Source organism: Leptomonas pyrrhocoris (genome assembly GCF_001293395.1).
Source record: "Leptomonas pyrrhocoris isolate H10 chromosome Unknown, whole genome shotgun sequence".
Taxonomy (NCBI): domain Eukaryota; phylum Euglenozoa; class Kinetoplastea; order Trypanosomatida; family Trypanosomatidae; genus Leptomonas; species Leptomonas pyrrhocoris.
In genome coordinates this window covers 227,425-240,955 of record NW_015438386.1, presented here as the reverse complement: position 1 = coordinate 240,955, position 13,531 = coordinate 227,425, and the positions used below count along the sequence as shown (strand labels likewise).

Sequence of the window (13,531 nt, the reverse complement as noted above, 5' to 3'; positions counted from 1 at the left end):
CTTCTTCAGTTTGTCCGTGCTCGTTCTTTTTTAATAAGAGTAATAACAGGAAGAAGAACAATTGTTTTCTCCTACGGTGCGCGAGGCGTAGTTACGTGGGTAGTAGCTGCACTATTTTGGCACTTCATCTATCCGAAGACGACTTATTAAAAAAGAAGAAGAAAAATAAGAGACATCAGGAGGGAGAGAAGAGCAGAATATATATATATATATATATATCTTCTTCAGTTTGTCCGTGCTCGTTCTTTTTTAATAAGAGTAATAACAGGAAGAAGAACAATTGTTTTCTCCTACGGTGCGCGAGGCGTAGTTACGTGGGTAGTAGCTGCACTATTTTGGCACTTCATCTATCCGAAGACGACTTATTAAAAAAGAAGAAGAAAAATAAGAGACATCAGGAGGGAGAGAAGAGCAGAATATATATATATATATATATATATATCACAACAAAGAAGTTGAAGTACTTCTTACATCCAGCTCTATTGTTCTCCCGCCTGCTCGTTGGTGCGCTCTCTCTCTCTCTTTATAATCTTCTTTCTCCCTTTTTTTTTAAACAGTTTGTTTTACGTCGTTTGTTGTCTTCACGATTCTTTGCGTGTGGTTCTGCTTTGCGTGTTTCTTCGTCCTCTAACAGCACGCTTGTATATGGCTTTCTTGCTTCTTGATCTTTTCCTATTGCTTCTTTGACGTTTTATTTAATTTCTTCTCTGGGTAATGATTAAGCCGTTCAGGCTCCCTTTTCTTCTAAAAATAAGACAATAATTGGTACTTGCAAATAATATTTTCAGTGTCTTCTCTTTCTCTCTCTCTTTACATCCTTTTATTTATATATATTTGTTTTGTATGTATGTGTGATCTCTTGTGTCACCTCTGCCTTTGCTGTTGTTTCTTGTTTCTGCCTGTCGTCTTCTTTTACTCCCACCTCACAACATAATCGACCTCTCGTTTGCTTGTTATTATCTATCTCTCTCGATCTCTTTCTCTCTTTCTCGAATCAAAACACCCATCTCGCTTGTACATATCACTTCTTTATTCATTTGCTTGCTTTCTCTTCTCTTTCCTTTCCTTCTTCTTCTTTTGGTTTCTGCCGTGTGGAGCTCTACTCCTTTGGTGTTTGTTTCTTCTGTTTGTTTCCTTATTCCTACTCCAGTCGTCAAGCCACTCGTTTAATATCTGCCCCTGTTTTTCTCTTTCAAATCTTCTTCTTCTTCGTCTTTCTTTTCCCTTTTTGCTTACCGCCTCTCTAGCACGATCGGCACGCTGCTCTGCTCGTTAGCGAAGGTGCCTTCTGTTGCTCTTTCTTCCTGATCAGGGAAGGGAGCCATCGAGAACCCACCTGCTCTCTCTCTCTCTTTCTTTCTTCTCTGTCACACACAGGCACACGCTTTGTAAAGTACTCTCCCATTTCGTCCTCAGACGTTGGGAAGTACGGAGGTTTGGTCTGCCGTCTGTCATCCTTCCTGTCAGCCTCAGACCGCTTTTTTGCTTGCCTTTTTTTCCCGCTGTCACGGATCACCTGTTGTTGCCGCTTTCCCTGTTCCCTTGGAGCTATTATTATCCCTGTTACTATTATTATTATAGCTAGAGAATACTCTTTTCCCTTTTTTCTTATTTAACAGTATTGTGCAGGAATGAATGCCTTAATACAGACAGAGCAGGCGGAGGAGTATATTGCCCGCTTCGCGCTGCGCCAGCTGGTCGAGGAATGGCTGTCGCGAGTGGGCGGGGAGTGTCCCGATGATCCGTATCAGTACCTCATCGACGAGGCCGACGACCAGCGTCGCAGCGGAGGCGGCATCGTTACCTGCCCCAACAAGTGGTGCAACATGACGATGCCCGCCTCGCGCTTCGCCGCGCACCAGATGACCTGCAACGACTCCACGAGCTGGGTACGCTGTGTCCGCTGCAACGTGCGCGTCGACGCAGCGAAGCTATCGCAGCACCGCCTGTACTGCAAGCTGGAGCGCTGCGCCTTCTGCGGAGAGATGGTGCTGCCTCGCATGCTGGCCCTGTGTCCGTATCGCACCATCGCCAAGGCAGAACAGGACCGACAGGCCGCCTTGCACCGTCGGGAGCGGCGCGTAGAGAAGGAAGCCATGCGTGGTGGGGTGCCGCTGATCATGAGCGGGCCGTCTACCGCTCGCGGGGCGGGGACACGGCCTCCGAGCACTCTTCCTGCTTCAGCACCGTCACCACCACCAGCACCACAGCCGTCGTGCTCGTCATACGCGCCCGTCATTGATTCCTCCGCAGAGCCGCCTTCGCAGGTCTCCCTCTCCGCCGCCGAGACAGCCGCCGTCGAAGTCGCCAGCAAAGACACAGAGGCGCAGCCGATTATGAAGACGCCGTCCACCGCGTCGGCGTCGCTGCTGCAGAAAAGCGTGTCGGGCTGTGTACTGTCGTCACGGACGGAGCAGGACGGCGTGGACGGGCCGTCGTTGTCTGTCACTGTTGCCGTGCCTCCCGGCGATGACGAGCCGAAGCGACGAGGGAAGAATGCCGATGCCACGAACAGCGGCACACCTGACGCGGTAGATAACGGCAGCAGCGAGTCCTCCGTCCCCCGACCGTCTTTCCCCGCCTTCCTCGCGGCCGACATGGCGGTGCGTGAGACGTTGAAGAACTACCCCGACGCCTTAGTGCCCGCCCTTTCCACCATTCAAACTATCTGGCGCCGCAACATGACGATGCACCTCTTCCGCCAACAGGTCTTCAGCGCCGTGTGGCAGCGTATGGACAGCGCACAGGAGGGCGCGACGGGGCGAAGCAAGGACACGGCGGCTCTGCGCCTCGTGGACCACAACCTCCGCACCGATCGCCGGCTCAGCTCCATCGACGTCGGCAGCGGCCATGGCAGCAGCAGCCACCGACGCGGGTCTGCAGCGGTGGTGGCGGCGACAGGTGTGTCATCGGAGTTGAGCTCGAGCGCGCTGAGCGGCCCGCTCAAGGACAGCGACTTCTACGCGGACGAGGAGCCCATCCCGTCGTTTCAAAGCGACCCCGTCTGCGTCTGCAGCACCCCCCTCAACAGCGGTGGCTTCATGCGGGTACCGGACTTGGAGGCCCTCATGCGGCACTGCCAGGGCCGTGAAGTACTGCAGTTCTCCGTCGTGCTGAAGATCGTGCGCGCCGCCACGAAACTACTGCAACGGCGCCCGCTTGTGCAGCACATCGCCATCCCGGCCAACTCCTCCTTAATCATCGTGGGAGACGTGCACGGGCAGATGAAGGACTTAGAGTACATCATCAACAGCATGGGACTCCCCTCGGCGGAGCGGTTCTACCTCTTCAACGGCGACTTTGTGGACCGTGGCGTGTACGGCTGCGAGGTGCTGATGCTCATCTACGGCCTCCTCTGCACCTACCCCGACAGCGTCTTCCTGAACCGCGGTAACCACGAGAACTACTCGACGAACATCGAGTACGGCTTCATGGCGGAGCTGTACGCAAAGTACGCCAGTCGTGCCGCCTATCTACTGGATGCGATGACGGACAGCTACGAGGTGATGCCGCTCATGAGCGTCGTCGACCACCGCGTCGCCGTCATGCACGGCGGGGCTCCGCGCCTGGTGTGCAAGCTGTCCGAGATCGAAGCCATCGGGCACGTCCGCGACATCCCCGTCGAGCAGCAGTCCACCCGATCGGAGCAGCTGCTGGCGGAGCTGCTGTGGAACGACCCTGTCGAGAAGTTCCGCTCCCGCCAGCTCGGCATGAATCATCAGGGCGAGGGCTGGCGCAGCAGCAGCCGCGGCTGCGGGGTGGAGTACCTGTCGAACATCACGGAGCAGTTCCTGAAGAACAACGACCTAAAGCTGCTCATCCGTTCGCACGACGTGAAGACGGCCGGGTTCGATCTGGTTCACAAAAACAAGTCCATCACCGTCTTCAGCGCGTCGAACTACGGCGGTGTCTCCGGCAACCGCGGCGCCGTGGCGGTGCTGACGCGGGAGGCGGAGCAGCCCGTCTTCCACACCTGGTTCTTGAAAGAAGACTACCGCGAACACCAGCAGGACGGTCTCTTGGACGGCGGCATCGATGCGTGCTCGCAGGATGACCGCAACCGGGGCCGCGCTGGTGGCGACGGCGGTTCCCCCCTCGTCGGTACGACCGGTGCGTCCGCGAACAGGATGGGCCTCGGCAGTGCAGATGGTCTCGCCCGCACGATGGGCTTGTTGACCGCCAACACCGCAGCGCTAGCGGCACCGCGAGAGCTTTCGATGAAGACCGATGGCACGAGCGGGTCGGTCGTTGTCGCGGCGGGGAGCGGCATCTCCCCTCACAACGCGTCCAACGCGTCTGCGCTCACGGGGCCCACACCGCCGTCGCAGCAGCGGTATCTGCGGCGCGTCAACGCGACAACGCTGGCCGAGGCTGCCCTCATGGACGGCGATGAGTACATCTGCGCCTACTACCTCAGCAGCGGCGGCGTGTTGGGTGATGAGGACTTAATGAACGATGCAAGTAACCGCAGCAGCGCCTTCTCCGACAGCGAGGAGCGCATCAACGCAGAAAGCACTACTGCCGCGGCGGTGGTGGGGGATGGCGCTACCTGCACCCCCGCGGCGCTTGGACGCGCTCCTCCGACGAAGATGAATAGCACCAGCGTTACCGGCTCCTCGACGCAGCGGTGGCTGACCACCACCACCGGTGGTGGAGGTGGCAGTGCGAATGGGGGAAGCATGAGCAGCGGCTGCCGCACCACGAGTGGCTCGCGCGGCACGCAAGCATCCATCGCCTCCTACTCTAGCCTCAGCAGCCAAGGTGCTCTGCGCCCCGGCTGCGCGCTGGCGCAGGATGCCTCCATCATGATTCAGCTGCAGACCCTCCAGCAGATTCGCGAACTCACGTACTTCCAGCGGTACGCGCTGCTCGTTGCGTTCAACCAGGTCGATGAGATGCACACCGGCACCGTGTTCAAGGCCGAGTGGTGCGTCGTCATGCGGGATGTGCTGAACCTGGACATTCCATGGTACTACCTCTGCCAGTTCCTCGCGCCGCGGCTGGTCGTGGACGGCGCGCCGTCGGTGGAGTACATGCGGTTTCTGCGGCACTTTGACGTGTGCTTTGCCATCGACTACCGACTGAGCTGGCAGAAGTCTACGGTGCGGCGGATTAGCGGTGGCCTCGACCTGCCGGAGGACGTCGTCAACGCCTTCTGCGAGCGACCCGCGATGAACGCGAGCAGCGCCAGCAGCCCGAACGGGAACACGACCATGACGAACTCCTGCGGCGACGCCAACAAGGAGCGCAACGCCTCTGCGATGCCGAAGAGCGCGCCGGACTTGCTGTCGACCTCGCCGCTGACGACGTCCATGCTGGAGCTGCCAGCCGCGACGGAGGCGCCGACGCCAAGCCACGGCGCTCCGTCGGAGACCGGCAGTTCAGGCAAACCGTGGAAGTTCGCCTCGGCCAACGCGATCGGCACGGCGGCGAGCACCGAGCAGCCGACCACGGAGGGCGAGGACTGGTGGTGCGACGTCCAGCTGGACTTCAGAACCTTCGCGATGAAGGTGCGGGTGCTGTCCCCGGCCGCCGCCGCCATGGAAGACAACGAGATATTTGCCCTCTTCTGCTTCTTTGATGTGTCGATGCAAGGCCACGTGTACGTGGGCGACATGGTGAACAGCATTATCGCCGTGATGGACGAGGGAGGCGGCGCGGAGGAGCCGGAGCTGCTCGTGAGTGGCGAGCTAGACTTCTCGATGGTGGCGGGGGGCCGGCGGGCGGAGAGCCCACCCCATGCCGTCCCATATCATAGCCTGTCCTGCTCTTCTACGATTTCCTCCTCCTCGAGTGAGGCACCGCGCGGCGGCGGCGGCGGCAACTTCGCGTTGAGGGCCAAAAGGGCGGCGGGTGGCAAACCAAACGGTGATGGAGATGGCGGTGGTGGTGGCCGCAGCTTGCTGGCGAGTAAGCTGAAAGTGATCGAAAACAGGTTGCGCCTCATACGACCGCCATCGTCGTCCTCTGACGAACCAGACAGCGGAAGAATAGGCGATGGCGACGACGCCGAGTCGGGCAGCGGCTCACGCGGGACGTCCCCCGTCGCACCACCCAGCAGCGGCGCCGACGACGGCACTCACTCCTACCTCTCCGCCCCGCAAGCCGCCAGGCACGACTTCCTCGCGAAGGTCGACGGCGGTGCATTGGTGGGGGCCAGCGGAGAGCAGATCGTCGACATCATCAGCACCACCTCGCCCACCGCGCCGGGCAGCCGGCTCGGTCGAATTCACGTGCCACACCCTAGCAGCAGCGAGGAGACGGACGCGTCCAGCAGTGTCACCTCAACCCGGCCGGCGGCGAGTAGGCGCAACAGCGTGATGACGGATTCGGCGTTGAAGCGGTGCCGCAGCGTCAGCGACGCGAACACCGCCGACACACAGACGGGCTCCTGCGACTCCGGGGCCGCGCCGCCGGTGCTTGCCTCCACGGCGTTCGTTGCCAACACGCAGTTCTCTTCGCCGGCCTCGCAGGTGCTGGTCCTCCCGCTGGATTACGAGGAGGACGAGACGGACCCACACGACGCAGGGGCGACGGTGCCGCCGGAGCCGCGTGTGCCGCGCGCGTCGACGCTCGCCGACGCAACTGCCGCCACGGTGGTGGACAGCACCCTGGGGGGAGAACACACAGCCGACAGTGACGCCGCCACCTCAGCCGCCGCCGCAATGGCAGCAGCAACGGAGGAGAGCGCGCCGCAGAGTCTTGTGAGCCGATCACGGCTCAAGAGCAACCCCATCACCGCAGATGACGGCACTAGCACAACTGAATCTCCTGAGGACGTCAGCAACACCACCAGCACCTCCCGCACCTCCCCCACCTCCCGCTCCTCCACCGCCCCGCTGAGGCGCCATCACAGCTTCAACGAGAGCCCAACGTCCGTGAGCAGCAGCAGCTCCGTCACGGGGCCCGCCATGGGCATGTCGAAGCCCTTCGATGACTACAACGCTGCTCTCTTTCAGCTCAACTCCGGCAACGCGGCCGAGGGCGACGGCGTGGGTGGGATCGACCTCAACACCCGTGCAACGCTGCCGCTTACGTTAGAGCAGCGCGTGAACAAGCGGCTCTCCATGCCGCCCTGGATCTACCCTACGCTGATGCGGGTGCAGGAGCAGCTGCTGGGCGGCTACACGCGTCTGCGCTTCCTCTTCCAGGCGCTGAACCGCAGCCACAACGGGCGCCTGACCGAGGCTGAGTTCCTGCCGCTGATGAAGTTTATGAACTGTCTGCTGGAGCACCCCTTGTCCCCCGCGCAGGGGCATCAGCTCTTTGAGTGCATGCACGACTCGGCTATTCACTACGTGCAGTCGATGCGCAATCGCCGTCGGCAGCGCTCGGGCAGCCTCTACAGCGACTTGATGGATCTCTCGAACGTGCAGGGCTCCCCCGTGGGGGTGCCCGGCGAGCGCACCAAGCCCACCAGCGCACAGGACCCTTCCCCGGCCGACGTGCTACCCGACGGCAACGCCTACGCCCAGCACCGCTACCTCAGCGAACAGGTCCGCGGGGAGCGCTACATCCTCTTCATGGAGTTCCTCGCCTTCTTCGGCGTAAAGCCCGTGCAGCACGAAGACGAGGTGGAGGCGCTGGAGGAGTTGCTGTTCGACGCGACGGATGCAAACGACGCCGCGAGTGCGGTGGGGACGCCGTTTGGCGACCTTGCGCGAGAAGGCAGCGCTGACGGCGTCGGGAGCGAGCGCCCGCTTGCGAATGCCGACCTCGCGGTGGACGAGAACGCCGGCTCCCTCTCCAGTGTGTCCGTCACGATCTCGACGGGTGTTCCGGCCTCCGCTGCTGCTGCTGCCGCCGCTGCGAGTGCCGGTGGGGCAGCGAGCCAGGCCGACGGTACGGAGACGCGCCAACCCGCCGCAATTCGTGTGAAGGGGCACTTCACGGAGACACCGACCGCGTTGCACGTAGCGGAGATGCCCAACACGGCCGGTCGCCCGCTGTCGTCGGACGGGGTGGGGTACGCGGCCACACCGCCTGGCCAGCGACGCCGCAACAGCTCCGCTGCCGCGCCGTTTCTTCTCTCCACCGTGGCCGAGGCGGCCCCGTCGGCGTCGGTGCCGCGGCAGTCTGACCTTCTCGACTCCGACTCGCCGAGCATCGCGGTGAACAGCAGCAGCCTCGGCGGCAACAACCCACATCTCGCCTCATGGGCCGCGCCGTCGAGCGGAGCGACGCTGATCCCCACTGTGGTGGCGAATGGGAAGCTGAGTCCACATCGTCGTCTTTCCTCCGCCGCGGTATCGGGGATCGGCGTTCCGAACGGCGGCGACGTCGTCAGCGCCGTCAACAACGTGCACAACCCCACGATGCCGCAGGCCTCACTGCGGAGTGCGAGCACGGTGGCCTCGGCGGCGCTCTCGCTCGACGACGTCGGCGATCGCCACCTCCACGCATCTGTGATACCGACACCGATGGACGTGCTCACCGCGCTGGCTACGTTAGGGGACGTGTACGGTGCGGACATCACTGTGAAAGAGTTGATGCAACGTCTAGCGGCGGCGTCGCAGCAGTCGCCGCCGTCACGACGCACGCGTGCCGTGCTGCCGCAGCCGCAGGACCACCACACGCCCATCGCGTTCGCGGCCAGCTCCCTCACCTCCTTCGCGTCCAACTCAAGCGAGGCCAACCACCATCACCGCCAACTCAACAACAACGACGGCGATGCCGCCCCGAGCCCACCGCCGGCAAAACAAAAACGCGTCCTGCATCCGAGGCGCACCAACTCGCCGCCGCAACGACTTCAATGCAACGCGCAAAGCGAGTCGCACGGCGCCGGCGCGGCGCAGATGTTCTCGGTGGGGTTTACGTCTCCCACGTCCTCCTTCCACGCGCCGTCGCCGATTACGGTATCGCTGGACGTGCCGCAGCACACGCACGTTGCGTTGCAGAGCTCACTCAGCGGCGGCGATCACAACGGCGCGCGGCTGAACAGCCACAGCAACCCTGGCGCGGAGGCGGAGTTCTCGCTCGTCTCCCTGTACACAGCCCCTTCGCAGACCAGCAGGCTCAACAGTCGCAACCACACTATTGTCTCATCTGTGATGGTGCCTACGCCGCCCCCGATGCACGCCGTGCCGCACAGCCGCGTCGCGGGCCAGAGCAGTACCAGCCACAGCCAGCGCCCGGACAGCTATCTCGAGTTAAGCCTTGCGTCTATCTCAGCTCGTCCGTACATGCTGAACCAGACCGCTGAGCAACGCGTGACGATGCCCTTCAACCGGTCCTTTGGCGCACAGCACCCGACGCATTCCACATCGCCAGTGCTGAGCTTCGCCGCCTCGATGAGCAGCGCGGTGATGGTGGGCAGCGACACGTGTGCCGGCGGGGCCGTCGTCGACCACGTTGGCCTTCCCGGCAGCACCACACGTCACACCAGCACGACCGTGGCCGTGGTGCCCGTTCAAGGCTCTCGCCACCACCAGCGCGTCCCCGGCATCCACGCAGCAAAGCACGGCGCGGCGGCGACGGTGCTCATGAACGCGTCCAGCACGACAAGCGAGAACGAACTCGTCGCGATGTCGGTGGTGCCCTTCACAGGGCGGGCGCCCGGCCCACCGGCCCCGCCGACGCGGCAGCGCGGCATGCCGAACAACACCACGGCGACGCTCAGTGACGCTCAGCCCGCCAGCAGCAGCGTCACCTCCGACAGCCGCGGCGCAGGGGCAGACGATGGTGCACCACAGAAACTGCTGCGACCGCCGTCGCTACTGCGGAAGCACCGGCCGGCGGAGAACACCACGGAGGAGGAGGACGGCAGCCCACACAGGACGGTGGCCGAGGTGCCCCATCAGCAGCACCCGCACCACCGCATCCGCAGCGACGCCGCAGCCACACCCGAGAAGCACCCACCGCCGCCGCCGCCGCCGTTGTCGTCGTCGTCCCTTGCACGCCCGTCACGCCCCACCTCGGTGCCGCAGTCGCAGGAGCGCGACGACACCGTCTCGCCCGCGGGCCACCAAAAGGCCGGAGCCACGCCCAAAGCTCCCACCGAGACGGAAGGGTCAGATGAGGTCGAAAGAGTGCTGTCGAAGCTAGAGGGAGGAGCCGCCGCCGCCGCCGCCGCGGTAGCGACAACGGCTACCGTCGCACCCACGCACGCACAGCAGGACAGCCGCACCACCGCGAGCGACGCCGCGCGGAGTGGGTCGCACTCGCCGCCCTGCCCGGCATCGGAGGCCTCCGTCGCTGTCTCCTCTTTCTCCTCTCCCACCAGAGCGTTCCCCACCCACGACGGCGGGAGCAGCAGCACGGAGGGCGGCAGGCTCTCCACCCCTGCTCCACCGCCACTGCCCTTGAACCAGGGTGATGCCCACGACCACCACGCCGCCGCCAGCAGATCGCGTCCTTCACGGTCGACTCCCGTAGCCAAGAACGCAAGCCCTTTGCCGCTGGTCCCGTCGGGTGAGGCCGCTGCGGCGGAATTTCCGGTTTCTCAGATGGCCTCCGCGAAGAACAACGACGTGTCGGAGGCGCCGGAGACGACGACGACCACCACCACCACGCAGTCCTCGCCGAAGGTCCACACCGGTCGGCCCGGCAGCACCGGCACGAGCACCGTGGCCCCACCGCCGCCTTCTCCGGTGCTGCCGGGCGGAGACGGGGCGGCGTCCACCGCAGCCGATGCCCTTTCCTCTCCCGCTGCGCCGTCCTCGGGCGGCCCCCCGCCGCAGCGCGATCCACACAGGCTTGGAACGGCGAGCGACGCAGCGGGAGAGGAGTGCCGCGGCGAGTCCGCGGCCGACACGCAGCATCCGCCCAGCAGACGTGCGTCGAAGGCGACGAAGGAGCGCCACGGCAGCGGCAACAGCAACAGCAGCGCCAACGCGAAGAAGCCGTCGAGCGTGACGGAGCGGAAGGCGTCGGTGAAGTCGGCCGGAACAGCATCGGTCAGCTCTGCGCACAGCAGAGGATCCACTTCAGAGGCGACGCTCCTGGCGGTGCCTCCCTCTACCTCTCCCGACTCCACTCCGAAGAATGCCAACACACCGACGGCAGACGACCGTCGCACCAGCAGCGGCAGCAGCACCACCAAGAAGAACGGTCTCCCGCGCAGCACTAAGTCCAATAAGCCCAGCACAGGTTCCCAGGGTGCGCCTCCCAAGGTGAAGGAAGAGGCCACCGCCGCCGACGACGCGATGTTGGAGGCGGCCCCGATGACGGCAATTCCGCCCAGCGACAAGGCGACGCCTCCGAGCACGGCAGCGGCACACGGTCGTCGGCCTCGTCTGCCGCCTCCTACCCGTCGACTGCCGCTGAAGTCCCTCGTGGCGAGGGCGCCGGCGCTGCAGCACATAGGCGACTCCTCTCCCGCCGCGGCCGCTGGTGCCGAGGGACACGGGGATGGAGCCCACGTCAACGGGGCTGCTGGAAAGGCCGGCCAGCCGAAAGGCACGAACAGCCCCTCCGCCGCCACGGCGAAGACAAACTGCCACGGCTCGTCAAGTAAGGGAACGGCCAACACCGCCACCGCCGTGACGGCTGACGCAGCGCAGCTGCCAAGCGCAGCACCCGAGAAGTCCCTCACCGCCCCAGCACGACCGCCCCCGCCGGAGCGCCGCGACAGCGCAACGGACAGCAACGACTGCGCGAGCAGCGTGCTGGCGAGCGCGGCCCTTACGCCGTGCCCACCCTTACAATCCGCCATGGCGCGCTCTACTCCCCCCGCGGTCATACTGGAGATGCCGAAAGGGAGCGAGATGTCGCCGCTTGCGAAGTTCGCCGCCGCCACCAGGGGCGTGCGGGGCGGCAAGAAGCGACGGAACCAGCAGAGTAGTGGAAGCAGCGTCACCTCGGGAAGTGGGGGAAACCGCTCTCGTCGCGACAGCGGCGAGGATTCGCAGCGGTGCAAAAGCACGCAGAAGGAAGGGTGGGCCGAGCCCGCTACCGGCGCGACGGTCTCCTTCTCGCCTCCGACGCTTTCCATCGCGCACATCGTCGCGGTGCCGCAGCTGACGGCGCACCACAACCTTCCTGGTGGTGGTGGGGATGGCCTTGGTGGCGGCAGTTGCAGCAGCCACCCGTCCATACTCGAGCCGCTGCCGGCCATTGAAAAGGCGGCATCGACGGGGAGCAACTCCGGCGTGTCATCGCCCGAGTCCCTCTACGTCCCACGCGACACCGAGCCGCACCCTGCGCAGGCGAAGCCCTCTCCGCTGTACCCCCTTCAGCCGAAGCTCCCCGCCTCCAACAACGCTTCACTGTCGCGCGACAGCAACGGCGTGTCAGCGGCAAGCATGACGGACCGCATCAAAATGGTGGCAGGCGCCAATGCTGAATCGGTGCTGGGCGCGTCGACGAAGCGGTCTGCGGTGCAGGGACTAAAAAGTGGGAAAGCGTCAGCGGAGGCGCCGCGGCTGGTGACCGGCGGCTCGCACTACCCCGCGTTACCGCCGCACAACAACGGCCCTATTTTAAGCCCAATTACTCCCGCGGCACACCGGTGAGCGTCTTCGCTCCCGCCTCCCCTCCCCCGCGAATGTGCGCTGTCACACCAAGTGGCTGATTTTGGGTTTCCTCCTCTCAGCTGAAATTTCATTTTGCATCATTTCCTGCCGTTTTTCTCCTCTTCTCAACGTGCTCCTGACGAAGTTTTCTTTTTTAGGTGTTGGTCTTCTACGCGTCTTCGCACTGCTGCGAATGCGGCCCCCTCCCGTTGTTGTATGTTTCATGGTGTCATGCCCCCGTGCTTCTCCCCTCTAATTATTGTGTTTCTTGTTAGAAGGCTTCATGCAGGATGTTCTATTCCTCGTGTTGTTCCCCTCCACCCCCCCCCTCCGTGCTCCTGTCTTCTATTCCGTTTTTGGCGTGTAGAAACAATCAATCAAACAACGATAAGGACCCCCCCCCCCTCCCACCTCCCCTCTCCACACAATATCGACGAGAAAAGGAAGGAAGGCTTGGAAGGTTTGAAACGAATTCGGTGGTGTGGTGTGGTGGTCCGTGCGGTGTACATCCCTTGCTGCTGTTTTGTTGGTGTGTGTGTGTGTGTTTTCTCTCCCTTCACTCATTTTTGTTTTTTCCTCCGCCGCCACGTACCTCTCCCCACTATTATTATTATTATTATTCTTCTTACTCGCATCTTCGTTGCTACAACGATCTCCTTTGGTTCGTTGGAAATGCATGTACATATATGTATGTATGTAGGTGTATCTATGTAGGTGTGTGGAGAGGTTCTACCCCTCTTTTTGTGTTTTTCTGTTGTGGTCATTTATGGCAGTTTTTCTTTTCCTCTCAAGCGTCTTTATTATTAATAGAAACTTCGTTCTTCTTCGTCTGTTTCTCTCCTGCGGTGCACCCGGCAAAGGATCTCGCCTTGGCGGCACTGCCGGTCCTGCATAGGTCACGCCTCTCAGCACACACACACACACACACAGCCGGCAAAGCAGCCTTCCTTCGGCGCCACCTCCCGTAGCAGCAACACGAAGGAGAGCGAAAGATGCACACGAAGTGTTATTTTCAATTCTGCAACGATGTGCAGCTCTCTCGCTGTCTCTCTTTCTTTTGGATTTTATTTTTTGAAGAA

At 62.2% G+C, this 13,531-nt stretch overlaps 1 protein-coding gene across 2 annotated transcripts in view; it reads left to right on the top strand.

Annotated features, from left to right (window-relative positions):
• The window catches only part of ABB37_09299 (putative serine-threonine protein phosphatase), a gene marked incomplete at its 3' end in the record, with an annotated part of 13,340 nt that extends 888 nt beyond the window's left edge, over positions 1–12,452 (top strand). The window contains exon 1 of one of the 2 annotated variants that reach the window (XM_015808695.1): positions 1–12,452. This exon is cut by the window's left edge and continues 888 nt beyond it. In XM_015808695.1, coding sequence (XP_015652746.1) covers positions 1,632–12,452 — 10,821 coding nt within the window. In that variant the 5' untranslated portion in view covers positions 1–1,631. The other variant, XM_015808694.1, reaches the window with a different exon arrangement.
• Positions 12,453–13,531: the final 1,079 nt, after the last annotated feature.